Source organism: Trachypithecus francoisi, unplaced genomic scaffold, assembly GCF_009764315.1.
Source record: "Trachypithecus francoisi isolate TF-2019V2 unplaced genomic scaffold, Tfra_2.0 Lachesis_group0, whole genome shotgun sequence".
Lineage (NCBI taxonomy): Eukaryota > Metazoa > Chordata > Mammalia > Primates > Cercopithecidae > Trachypithecus > Trachypithecus francoisi.
This window is the reverse complement of record NW_022681453.1, coordinates 171,754,643-171,768,967: the sequence shown is the minus strand read 5'-3', so window position 1 is coordinate 171,768,967 and position 14,325 is coordinate 171,754,643. Positions and strand designations below refer to the sequence as shown.

Sequence of the window (14,325 nt, the reverse complement as noted above, 5' to 3'; positions counted from 1 at the left end):
GAATAAACAGCAAAGAGAAGGGTGGTGGTCACCAATGAGTGAGAAATTTCAATATATTTCTGCAAGACAAAACAAATGGGTGTAAATCAAACAGGCTGAGACAGGCAAGAGGGGGCTACAGGTGTATACAGATAAAATAGACTACAAAAGGGGACATAGGGGGAAGTAATCAGAAATCGCAGAAGGAAAAAAACTGCATAAGAAAGTCACAGATGAAATATGAAGCAAACTAAAATGTAAAATAACTTCAATTAAGTATCAGACATTGGGAGTGAGGTGGGGAGAGAAAGATTTGATCTATTTTGCCTAAATGCTATGATTCATTGAGAAGCCCGGAGATCATGACACTGGACTTGTAGTTAATCTAATCCTAATATGTTGTTTGGTCTGGCATTTAATGGTTACAGTTATAATAAACGTACAATTTATTGGTCTTTTACTTACAGACAAAGCATAGAAGACTGGTTGTTGGTTGCACTGTACAAAGTAAATGTTATTAACCTTGAAGATGTAAAATTAAGTGTAGCTAATATAAACCAGCTAAAAGTGGATGGAGAAGATATTATCCCCAATTTACAAAGTAGAGAATAAAAAACATGTTATTTGTAGGAATAAGAAATAGAAGCTTAAATATATATTTTTAGAGTATAAAGGCAACAAATAATCTTTTTAAAAATTTTTAACTATCATTAACTGGGAGGAAGGAAAAGAAAGGAAGAATAGGTAAGCAAACTAAATCCTCGTATTTCAGAGCAGGGAATCAAAAGATATTACCTCAATTAACAATTCAATGAGAAATAAATGTATTATTTAGAGTTGTACAGAAATCCAACAGAAGGAATAAGACCAAAGACAGCTAAACAGTCTGCTTCAAGGGAATGGAACTGGGAGAATTAGGGGCAGGGGGTGGATAAAAAAAACTGTTACTTTCCATTAAAAAAAAATCTATGTACTGTTTATTATCAGAAACATGAACAACTTTTAAAAATTGTTTTTAAACTAAGAGAGCCAAAAGAATAATCATTATAAAAAGCATGCTAAAGCTGTCACAAAAAAAAACAACTATTTTTAACATAAAAAAACTTCTTTGCAAGTTTCAAATAACACATCTTGCTTTATATTTATACTGCCCTTTAGATTTTTAAAAAACAAAACAAAAAACTCATAAATCCTGGGCCAGGCTCAGTACTGGTGGCTATGCCTGTAATCCCTGGGCTTTGGGAGGCAGACGCAGGAGGATCACTTGAGGCCAGAAATTGGAGACCAACCTGCACAACACAGTGAGACTCCTTCTCTACAAAAAATTTGGGAAACTGTTGGTCATGGTGGTGTGTGCTTACATTATAGTCCCAGTTACTCAGGAGGCCAAGGCAGGAGGATCACTTGAGCCCAGGAATTTGAGGCCACAGTGATCTATGATCATACCACATACTCCAGCCTGGGCAAGAGTAAGACCCTGTCTCTAAGGGGAAAAAAATTGATATATCATAATTTGCTGTCATACAGTTCTATACAAAAGTTGAACTCCAGATCCCTATAATTCTAAGTCTATATTATTCAATATAAAAAGCAATTTGCTGATGAATTCAACAAGTCTGAGCAGTGAGTCAATAATATTATAATATATTTTAAGCCACTGTTACCTAAAATGGTTGTATTTCTCTTGACAGAAAAGATTATACTAAGAATTGCTATTTAAACGGTTGTAAGATGTCCTGCTGTTTTCAATGACAGCAATTCAATTCTATCTCAAAAGTTGTGATCATGGTATGTATTAAGTTTCTCAGCCTTGACAAGTGGGGATAAGGAAGGTACCTATTTCAGGCACTGTCTCTTAGGGTGAGGAAAAATGAAAAGTACCAATAATTCACACTGACAATGTACCTTTCCCATGATGATCTTTTACCATTAAAAGTGATCCGGTAAATCTCACAGAGTTCTCTAAGTATCTGTTTTATCAGTTCCCATTTAAAAGATAAGGAAAACTAAGGCTAATTATTTTATACTGGTAAGGTGAAAGATGGAGAACTATTATCTTGCTAAGTCAAACAAAAAGACTTCCCTCATCAGAACTTTTAAGACAAAATTATTTTACACAAAAATCATCTGGACAATTGCCTAAATTTCCAATTTCCATAAGGCAGTGCCACCTCTTAAGCTAGTATGATACAGAAGTCAGCAACTGCCCATTGTTACTGAGACAAGTCACAAGCAACACACAAATTAAATTTCAGTGTATATTACTCTACCTTATACCTTAACTGTTTCAGGAATGAATGAATAAGAGTACAATAAGAGTACTGTGTAGGATTGTTATTTGCTTTAAAAAAATAGCAGGGGAGGGGAATCATAACAATCATGATTCATTCAGACTTAAATGAAGAATATGGTACCAAAATTATACAGAACAGAGAGGATATGAAACTCTCATTTTAACATCAATATATTGGAAAAGGGGTTCAGAAAAATGAAGCAGTGTATATGTACTAACACGTTTAAAATACACACATACATTTCTTGGGTTAAAGAAAATTCAAAAATTTACTCAGAGTCAAGTAGAACATTAATGTGTGGATACGTAGATTTGCAAAGTAATTTCTTAGCAGGAATTTTTTAAAAACCCTTCATCTCATCTAGATAACTTTCTATATTCCCTTACAGACTACAATCCTCAGTCAACCTAAAAACCCTCTATTCTAATCAATTGAATCACCTAGCAAAAACCTTCCAAAATGACCTTATTCTCAAGAAAGCATCATGCAACTAATAATTAAAATTTTTTAAATGTCAAAGCAATCTTTAGAAAACACACTGCCATCGCAAATAAGAAGTCTAGCGTTTCATTCTGGATGGTGGTATATACTACATACATATGATTCTAAAAGATTATTGATTTTAAGACACACCATCAATAATTGTGCACATAAATTTTAAGATGTGTCCCAATTTCAGAAACATTAAAAAGTTTTAAAATGTGCATTTAGAATGAATAAAATACAGTAATTACAAAAGATTATCTGTAAAAGTACTATTTCATTCTCATGTGGAAAACAAACTTACAAGAGCCCATAAGATAAAAGTTCAAACTGGAATACAGTGGAATCAATTTTTCAACCTAACAAAAATTTAGAGTCTGAAACCAAAAACTACACCTCGAACAGTATCATATTGAGTGTCCAAAAATAAAATCACCATGTCTACTCTGAACAAAGTTAATTTAGAATAAATATGATTTAAAATTCACATTTACAGATGTATCAACCCATAAAAGCAGAATAAATTCAATGAAGATCTCAAAATAGAAGTTTTATTGAACTGACTAGTCAATTTAATCAAAATAATCTAAATCTGTCACTGCAGATATAGTCCAACTACAGACTTGCAAATATAACAAGAGTGATATAGACATATCAAGAGAACAGGCTGTGATAAGAGCATGACAATTTTTTAAGAAACAAACTCTTGCCAAAGAAAAGCAAAAATGCATATAAGATGTAACTGTAATCTTTCCTCCTAACTCTGAGACAGAAATTAATTTCTACTACGTTTAAATACCCACTTAAATGTTTTCTGTATTATATATCACTATTCTGTAATATCACAAATGAGATTTTTCAAATCATATTTCTGTATCAGCTTATTAATTCTATAATTACTGCATTACAGCAATTATTAATAGTACATTTCATATAACTGAGCACCTACGTGCAAGGACTTTCCTAAGTTACTACAAAATGTATTTAATTACGGCATCTGAGTATTTCTAGTTTAACAGCACTAAGGCCTCCAAGGTTAATATATACCTCATTTTTCCAAAGTTTGTACCAAACAGACTTGGAAAATATCATTGCAGACTTTAACTGACATAAAGTCTATTAGTGACAGCATCAGTTTATGAGAGCTTACTATGTGCCGAATCAATGCTTTATCACATTTAGTTCTCACAAGAACCTTGTGAACAGCGTACCATTATCATCTTCCTTCTATGAAAGAAGAAATTGAGGCTTTCAGCTGTTAAATTATACATCAGGATCGCAGAGGCTAGGCACAGTAAGTAGCTCATGCCTGTAATTCCAACACTTTGAGAGACCAAGGCAGGAGGATCGTTTGCAACCATGAGTTCAAGGCCAGCCTGAGCAACACAGCGAGACTCTCGTCCCTACAAAAAATACATTAAAAATTTAGCCTGGTGTGGTGACACACCTATGTAATCCCAGCTACTTGGGAGGCTGAGGCAGGAGGATTGAATGAGCCCAGGAGTTGGAGATCATACCACTGCACTCCAGCCTGGGTGACAGAGCAAGACTCTGCCTCAAAAAGAAAAAAAAGAAAGAAAGAAAGAAAGGAAGGAAGAAAGAAAGAAAAAAAGAAAGAAAAGACCACAGAGCTACAGCTACTAAATGCAAGAACCTAGATTCAAACGTAGATCCCATCTTTTTTTTTTTTTTTTTTGAGGCGGAGTCTTGCTCTGTCGCCCAGGCTGGAGTGCAGTGGCCGGATCTCAGCTCACTGCAAGCTCCGCCTCCTGGGTTCCCGCCATTCTCCTGCCTCAGCCTCCCAAGTAGCTGGGACTACAGGGGCCCGCCACCTCGCCCGGCTAGTTTTTTTTTTGTATTTTTAGTAGAGACGGGGTTTCACTGTGTTCGCCAGGATGGTCTCGATCTCCTGACCTTTTGATCCACCCGTCTCGGCCTCCCAAAGTGCTGGGATTACAGGCTTGAGCCACCGCACCCGGCCCAGATCCCATCTTTAGAGTTCAAGCTCTTCAATGCTCCTCTTTCTCATAAAATGACACTATTTGGGAAAGACTTCTCATCTGAATAAAAATGATTATCAACTAAAAAGTGTGAAATAAAATTTATTCTGAAACTACCTCTAACTTTTAAATTTTTTTTTTAATTTTTTTTTTTTTTTTTTTTTTTTTTTTTTTTGAGACGGAGTCTCGCTCTGTCGCCCGGGCTGGAGTGTGGTGGCTGGATCTCAGCTCACTGCAAGCTCCGCCTCCTGGGTTTACGCCATTCTCCTGCCTCAGCCTCCCGAGTAGCTGGGACTACAGGCGCCTGCCACCTCGCCAGGCTAGTTTTTTGTATTTCTTAGTAGAGACGGGGTTTCACTGTGTTCGCCAGGATGGTCTCGATCTCCTGACCTTTTGATCCACCCGTCTCGGCCTCCCAAAGTGCTGGGATTACAGGCTTGAGCCACCGCACCCGGCCCAGATCCCATCTTTAGAGTTCAAGCTCTTCAATGCTCCTCTTTCTCATAAAATGACACTATTTGGGAAAGACTTCTCATCTGAATAAAAATGATTATCAACTAAAAAGTGTGAAATAAAATTTATTCTGAAACTACCTCTAACTTTTAAATTTTTTTTTTAATTTTTTTTTTTTTTTTTTTTTTTTTTTTTGAGACGGAGTCTCGCTCTGTCGCCCGGGCTGGAGTGTGGTGGCTGGATCTCAGCTCACTGCAAGCTCCGCCTCCCGGGTTTACGCCATTCTCCTGCCTCAGCCTCCCGAGTAGCTGGGACTACAGGCGCCTGCCACCTCGCCAGGCTAGTTTTTTGTATTTCTTAGTAGAGACGGGGTTTCATAGTGTTAGCCAGGATGGTCTCGATCTCCTGACCTCGTGATCCGCCCGTCTCGGCCTCCCAAAGTGCTGGGATTACAGGCTTGAGCCACCGCGCCCGGCTAACTTTTAATCTGAACACACTAGTACTAAGATCCTAATATCCATGGAAAATCTGATCCCTAAAATAAGCTCAGGGTTCCGAGGCAACCAGTAAGTAAATATTGTGACTGTACTCTGCTAGGCACTGTGGATATGACAGTGAACTTAAAAGATGTGGGGTCCTCTGTTGTCATAATTTCCAATTTTTTTCCTAAGTTAAGCAGAAATGGCAAAGAACCAATAACTTCCCTATCAGCTGAATTGGAGGAAGAGAGAGGGGAAAGTAAGTTTTTTTTTTAATTAAAAAATTAGTAGCAAAGCCGCATTTTTATATTTAAAATAAACAGTAAATAATTACATCACTTCATACAGTGTCACCCGAAAACCAACTGAAGATCTTTCTAGAGGAAGATCATGAACCACAATTTGAAAATCACAGATTCCCAAGAATTTGCCAACGGAGGGATTCTTTCAGCCAGGAAGCAACTCAAAAGAGACTTCTTACTTTCACCAACGCAATACAACCACTTACTATTTACTGCCAATCAGGCACTGTCCTGTGCTCTGTACATACACTATCTCTAAACTAGGTTTTATCTCCTATGTACAGAGCAGAAAAATATCTTCCATATTTTTCCCTCATGAAATCTATCATTAGGCATTTGAATAATCTGTACTTTCTACATACAGTGTAGTAAAATAAAGACGACCCACGTACTTGAAAAACTCATGTTCACACATAAAGCAGTACATCTTTCATAAGCAGAATTTGGTCTTTGGCATATCATGCAAGAAGTATGATTTTAAGGTATATTATAGTGGTGCTCCCAGTTAGGGGAAAAGGCAGAGCCTCACCACAACAGGTGACTTTGCTAACTAGCAATCACAGAATAAAGTGCAGGCCCAGAGAATCCTATTCCCCACAGACCTGGCCAACCAATCCTTGCCCTTTTCTGACAAACTGAAAAGGCCCTGTAAAAACCCAATCAGACACTGAGGACTGAATTAGATTTTCCTCATCTACATGGAACTACAATTTTCCCACCCACATCGACTTCCTTCTTTCACCTAAATGTTGTATTTTCTCTATTCCTCACCTTTCTTATCCATCCTAACTCCACCCCCCATTTCCCAGGTCACCTCTAAGCAGGTCATTTGTGTTGTGGTCTGGCAACAGAAGGGTCAGCCAGCTGAGTCCCCTGTAATTGCAGTGTGATGGCAAAACAAACTGAACCCTCTTCCCCACCCTAGCATGTTCTAGTATACAGGTCTAAACGTTTAAAGTTCAGGGCTCTCTGACTTTCAAACAGCTCCTTCAACAGAGATCAGCAATACACCCCCATGAAAGGGAAACTGAATACTCTAGTACCTTGGAATAATAACTCACCATCCCTCCAACATCTCTCACTAAGGGGCCTGAGAAGGTTCCTTCCAACTCTGTAGACTGACTAAGCCAAAGGGAAACAAGGTCTACTAGAATATAATAATGTTTTTTTATCTTTGAGAAAGGAGTTCCCCTTAATTCACACCATAAAATAACATATAAAGCTGTAATCCAACATTCAGGCATTCCACTATGCCTAAAAGTTACAGATCGCTTTTATTTATACTTCCTATTTAGGCAATATAAAATATATGAAAACAAAGCAAGAACATAAAATCACAGGATCAGGAAAGACACTACTTTATCTTTCAAATTATTTTCCAAGAGATATTCTATAATGTAACAATATCAAAACAGATTCCCTCTAAGTCCATTGACATGCCAATCATTTTAAGAGATGGATGTACCAACAGAAGACCATTCAAATACCTACTTTCCAGATCCATCTACTCTCCAGAGAAAGAGAAAAATCTGTATCAAGATGGATCCACTGACTAACGTAATGAAACCAAGATGCACTTGTCGCTAATGTCAGCATTTCTGACTTTACCAACTGGGAGTAGTGGAAAATAATCACTCACTCACTCAATAACCACTTCAACAGATTCCTAATCTCTATTCTGTGTTACAGAACAGAAAAAAAAAAAATTTATGGTCAAGTAACCATAAATGAAACCACTGCAATTTTACATGCACGCCCTGTCTATGCTTCCCTAATAACACACAAACACACAAACACACTATGGAAATTATTTTATGAATCTGCCATGCCATTTAACTGACTTTAAATACTGAAGTTCCCTATGGCTAAAACCATGTAAAAGAGACCATCTTGAAGGGGAAAGAAAAATCCACGAAGTTCATGGCTGACAATCCCAGAAAAAATGATTAAATGCAAGAGAAAAATAGAACTTAAGATGATAAACTGATACCAAAAATAAAAAGATTATAATAACTGAGATACCTTTTAGCACTAGTTGACAATTTAGCAGCAGTTTTGCTGGATATTTTTCCCTCCTTTTTCTTGGGCTGAACTTGTTCTCTTTCTGGTTCTTGCTGAACACTTTCACGTTGATCTCCATCGGAACTTCCTCCACTAGTGCTTGGACTGTCATCAACTCTTTGTGCCTCAGTGGACATTTTAGATCCTAGATTAAAGAATCAAAAATCATTTATTCAGCTGTGAGGAGGACTACAGTAAGCTACCTCCAGAACACAGAGAATGAACCTCAAAGTAAAACTTAAGTAAATCTCAATATAAAACGGATTAAATTGGTCATTTACAAAACAATGCAGCTTTGGGACTTGCTAAAACTTTTCCTTCATCCATTCAAAATGTACTGTAAAATGAAAACATACAAAATTTATACATGAAACGTTCACAGCAACACTATTCATAATAACCAAAACCAGGAACAACTCAAATATCCATTAACGAATGAATGGATAAACAAAATGTAGTAGTATATTCACATAATGTACTGTTAGCCATAAAAAGGAATGAAATACAGTGTCTACGTGCTACAAAATGGATGAACCTTGAAACATTCTGTAAGTGAAAGAAGTCAGCCACAAAGGACCACAAACTGACTATATAAAATGTCCAGAATAGGCAAATTCATAAACATCAAATTCAGTAGTAAATCTCACGCCTGTAAATCCCAATGTTTTGGGAAGCCCAGGCAGGACCAGCCTGGGCAACACAGCGGGACTCGACCTCTACAAAAAATAAAACTATGATTGATACCACTGCATTCCAGCCTGAGTGACAGAGCAAGACCCTGTCTCAAAAAAATAATAATAATAATAAAAAAATTAAAATGAGTAAGTGGTTGCCAGGGAGTGAGGGGAGAGCAGTGAAGAGTGACTGCTAATGGGTAGGATGCTTCCCTGTGGGGTGATAAAAATGTTCTTAAATTAGATAATGATAATGTTGCTCAATTCTAATAATAAATATTCTAAGAACTACAGAGTTGTACATTTTTAAAGGGTAAATTTTATAGTATGTGAATCACATATCAATAATGCTGTTACAAAAAAATAAGAAAAAAATGACTAAGGGTCTACTCTCTACCAGGCGCTGTGCTAAACCCTTTGGTCCCACAACTGTGAAAAACCTAGACTAGCCAACTTGCTAAGTACAAAAACGAAGGTTAGTACAAATAGTTGTGGGAACAGAAAAACGGGAGGACTCTTTCAAATCCCTATTCAATCAATACATCCTCAAGGCTGGGCTAAGGTTACAATTCTCCAAACTAGTAAATTGTTTTAAGTAACCTTTGTGATAACAGAAGAACACAGAGGCCTGCATGACTGCATGATTCTAAATAAAAATTGAACCATATGATGGCATCAGCATTGATTCAGCTATATACTAAAGCAACCATATTTCACAAGAGATGGTGAGACACTGAAGAATTTTTTTTTTCTTTTCCCCACAGTCTGGCTAAAATAGCCCTCAAGGCTTTCAAATTCCCTTTGCTCTGAGTTCAGGCTCCCCAAGCAGCTCTGATTATCAACTCAATTTCCTCAATAGCTTGATATTTAGGTAGCTGTTATAATCTAGACAGCAGACACAAACAATTCTGGTAAGTGAAAAGGAGTATCTCTTCTCAACTGTCATTCTATCATAATCAATTTCTGAGTTTGATGACTATGAATACATCCCTTATGAGCTGACTAGCTTACAGTGTTCTGACAAATCCAGAAATGAACCAACAAAACCCATGGCCAGACTCTAAAAGGTCTTGTGCTCACCACGGTTTTGTCACCTAATAATCACTTTGAGCACTGAGCACTTCTCAGACACCTCTTTAAAAACAAATACCTATACTTAACAACTACCATTAACAACGAAAAATATACCTTTAAAAATTAAAGGTACACTGAACAAATTCCTTTTGAAATGGATCCTTTTGATTACTCTTATTCAAATTACGGCTTGAAATAAAACTGTTTCTGATATGATCAATAAGAATAGGTAAAGATACCTCAAATAAAGCAAAATTTTTAATGACTATAATTTAGTCCAAATGGATAGCTATTTGACACTGATGAAAATTCATCACTACTAAAGATTTAACTTGTAGTCTGCTCTAAGCCAAAGCAATGTTGTAACACCGATCTTTAACAGACTGAAATTTTTGTAAGACAAACCAAAAAGTACTGCCAAAGAATGGAGGCATCACGAAGCACACAGCCGCAAAGAGTCAACAGAAAATAGTGAATCCTTTCACTGACACGCCACATACACCACCACCAGCACCCCTTCAACCCCAACAGCTCCCCATGCCACACAAAAACAGGTCTGCCTCAACAGCTCCGAAACATACTAATGGAAACGTGACTACTTTTCTGCCTATTCTGTAAATGGAGAGCGCCGGTCTCCACAGCTGTGACATCTTTTATGAGCACTAAAGTCACTTAATAGAATACTGAAATTTTATATCAGTATGTTTCACATCTAGCTCTAAAAGTCATAACATATTTCTTGCTTTTTTTCATTTTTATTTTACTCTAAATTCTCATTCTTGGATTTAATATTTTTTTCACCTTACTTCTTTCAGTTAAAATATATCAGAAGTTTAAAACCTTCTAAGTATTTACATAATGGCATGCAGCATGCATCAGAGTGAAAACAAGAACAATCCTCAGGGAAAGGTGCTCAGATATAGCAAAATGCTGCCAGCAATACCTCAAGAAATGTGAAATGAGTGAGAAATCATTTTATACATTTTAAAACAGGAGCAATCCGTTCCATGATAAATATACGGGAACCTCAATGAAATAATATTCTCTATACTGAGGCTGCAGCGTCAGTTTAATAAACTACGATTTAATAAACTATGCCGAGAGTTTCAGTTGTGTATCACATTCGTTATAAAGCCACATATTCTTCTCAATATTCTTATTTATGTGCATTCACATACTATGGAATGCCATAGTTATATAATTACTTAAAAAGATTGCTCAATGATGTGATCTGAGCCATAATCTGAAACCCAAATTTCATAAACTACTGCTGAATATCAGAGGAAGACTAAAGTAAAAATTAGTCTCACTAGAGAATTAATAAAAATACTATTAGAAATTCCCCAATAGAAGCGTGATTTCTAGTTTCACATTAAGGAAAAGAATTATTTCCACTTTCGACTTAAGACACCTATTTAATCCAAATGTTAACCTACAAATGATAAATCCATCTGAGGCCACTGATAACCACTATAGGAACTTTTAGAAATAAAGTTTTCACATCTCTTTTTCAAATATCAATAATAAAAGGAACTTCTCCTCGGTTTGTTTTTTGAATGCTTGCTTACAGAAAAAGTATAGAAAAAAATTATTGTGCCACTCAGGTGCAACGAATTTTTATGAAGAAAAAGTAGTGTATAAATCAATTTAATTAGTCATAAGTGTAAAATTGATGTCTTGTCTCTCTAAAGTACAAATGAATAAAAATTTCTGAATTAAAATTCTTTAAACATTATCTTCTAAATTAGCATTTTAAAATTAATTCCTAAACAGTTAATCTGATCTCATTATCTAATCTACAGGGAAGATAAACTTAAATCCCAGGGTTATAAACAAAGAGCTACTCTCCAATGATAGTTTCAAAGATATTGAGATATACAAATTAATATGCTTACTTCGTAACTCAAAGTAAAACTTAATTTTTAAACATAAAATAGGCAGTCATTCCTAAAACTATGTTAAGAGGCTTACATTCTATTACTTCTTCAACACAAACTGTCTAAGCTTGTATTAGCTATGTACCCTACGTTGTAATTACAGTCCTGGAAATTAGCAACATACAGTGAACGAAACTAACGTGTTCCATAAAAACGAAATGATTTGGCTTGAAATATTACTGACTACATAAAGGCAACTATAGTCATTCCATAAATCCAGCCTACTATCCAGGTAAGCCTTATAACAGTATCTACTAGTATAAAACTGCAAAACCAAGGGTTCATTTGAGCTTTTATAACAGGAAAGCGTTTAATTCTGTCATACAGATCTTGCTGTCTTCCTACTCATGTTTCTAAACTTTTCTAAAATGTAAAATAAATATGTAGTATATGCACACAGCAGTATTCAGCTTTAAATTTAACTGCAAAGACATTTATGCAGAAAATAATAGTGGAACACCTGATTTGGGGGTAAAAGGTGCTGCAGGGGAAACAGAATGGGGTATATAGCATTATATGAAAACACTCTATCTTCAGCATCAGCCCACATACAGAACTCCAAAGAGCCAAGGAGCAACCAAATTGCCGTAGTAAAGGCAAATATTTAGATTCACAAAGTGCAGACTGAATTATCACATATCTAGAAACATACTTTTTAAAGAATCAGGGATTAAAAACTAAGAAGAGGGTAAAATCTTTTAGAACCGCGAGATAATCTGAAGGTAAACCTTAGCACTTCCTTTCGTACTTTTAAATGAAAATATTTGAGTAGACTCTCAAGAATACACAATACAAAACGATGAATCTTAGAAAACATGCAAATAGGTCTAAACAGCCACCGAGCACAGGATGATGTCTTTCTAAAGCGGCCTTAATTTCCTTAAGGGAAGATGGATTGGACATTTCTGGTTGGTCGTGGGAAAAAAAAGCCACAAGAAGCCACGCTTTATCTTCATTAGAAATTGTAAAGGGCAAAAAGATCAAAACATTATGAGAGAGAGGGGAGAAAAGAGGGGGAGAAGTGGAGTGGGGGGAGAAGGGGGAGAGGACAGAGGGAATCCAGTTTCAAACCAGGCCAGTGGGGGCTGCAGAGAAGAGACCAGAGAAAAATGGGCTTCGGTTCCAAACTGTGACAAGCGCCAGGCATCACAAAAGACCAATACAACACACACCCCACACCAGGACACACACAAATACACCCCACAAGGTCTTCTCCGGGCGGGCCACCGGGGTGCGGCGGCGGAGGAGCCAGACCCGGCACTCGCCAGGAGAGACACCATGTGCAGCAATTATGCAATTAGGGAAAATAGCAAAAGATCATGCCGGGCACTTTCCACCGTGACATTTATCCTGTACTTTTGCAAAGACTTAGTTCCAGGATGCGGCTAGGAGAAGGCAGGCGCTGGGAGGGTGGAGAAGGATGGGGAACTGAGAACGGAAGGGGGTAGAAGGAGGACAGGGAGAGGAGAGGCAGAAGGGGGGGGATGGGAAGGAGGGGGAGGGGTAGAAAGGGCGAGAAACGGGGGCAGGAGGCTCGCGGGAGGGGGCGCAGGGAACCGGGCCCGGGGAGCGAGGAAGGAGGGAACTAGGACACGAGCGGTGTAAGCAGAGACCTGCGGCGCGGAAGGGAGGTCGGGGGAGTGAGGAGGACGCTAGTGAGAGGGAGGACGCCCAAGGAGGGGAGGCACCGGCGCGGCCCGAGCGAATACCTGAGGGGGGTGTCCGTGCAGGTCGCAGGCTCGAGCGGAAGCCCGGGGAGAGAGCTGCCGACGCGCGAGGGGGAGGGAGACTGGGGAGGCCCCAGGGACGGGATGTCCCCTGCGGACCGTCTAGTCACCGAAAGCCGGACCCACGCACCACGCACCCGACCACGCCTGTCCCCGCCGCGCTCGCGCCCGCCCGGACTCACCCTCAGCGCCGCCGCTGCCGCCGCCCCCGGCCGTTCCAGCACCGGCTCCTGAGGCTGCTGCCTGCGGCTGTCGCTGTGGCTGCTCCTGAGTCCTGGAAAGTGAAGCCACCACCTCCGGGAGCCGCCGCCGCCCGGCCGTCCGCGCGCGCACCCGCGAGTGCGCGTCCCCGCGCACCCGCCTGGGAGAGACCGCGAGAGCGCGAGCCCCACGTCGGCCGTGCGGCGCCGCGCGCCTACCTCCTCCCCCGCCCCTCCTCCTCCGGCGCGCGGCCGCGAGGGGGCGGGGGCGGGCGCGCGCCCGGGCGGGCTGCCCCGCTGGTCGGGAGAGGGGGTGGGGAGGCGGCGTGGAAAAGTAAAGTGACAGCTGGGTCCCGCGCGCAGGCCGGGCGAGGGGCGTCCCACGGGGAAGGAACGACAAGGAGGGAGAGAAGTGGGGGAAACCGAGGCCGACGGGGTGGCTTGAGGGGAGGGGACGCGAGGACCTTGACGGGCACGCGCATTAAAGGGAAATGCCGGCTGGGGGTTGGGGGTTGCCCCAAGACGGTGCAGGCAGTGGGGCGAGGAGGCCTTTCACCCCCATCCACCGCAGCCCTTGACTTCACGCTCGCCTCGAAGCTTTCGCAAAGTAGCTACGGGGACTGACCCTGTTGACACACTAACCCAAACTCGCAGACGCGTGG

At 39.6% G+C, this 14,325-nt stretch overlaps 1 protein-coding gene across 3 annotated transcripts in view; it reads right to left on the bottom strand.

Annotated features, from left to right (window-relative positions):
• Positions 1-13,803, bottom strand: part of UBE2E2 (ubiquitin conjugating enzyme E2 E2) — a 386,047-nt gene extending 372,244 nt beyond the window's left edge. Inside the window, exons 1-2 of one of the 3 annotated variants that reach the window (XM_033212784.1) lie at positions 13,646-13,803; positions 8,013-8,196 (exon numbers count right to left, since the gene is read on the bottom strand). In XM_033212784.1, coding sequence (XP_033068675.1) covers positions 8,013-8,188 — 176 coding nt within the window. In that variant the 5' untranslated portion in view covers positions 8,189-8,196; positions 13,646-13,803. Of the gene's footprint in view, positions 1-8,012; positions 8,197-13,445; positions 13,611-13,645 lie in introns of those variants that run through there. The other 2 variants (XM_033212783.1, XM_033212785.1) reach the window with 2 other exon arrangements.
• Between the last annotated feature and the right edge of the window lie 522 nt (positions 13,804-14,325).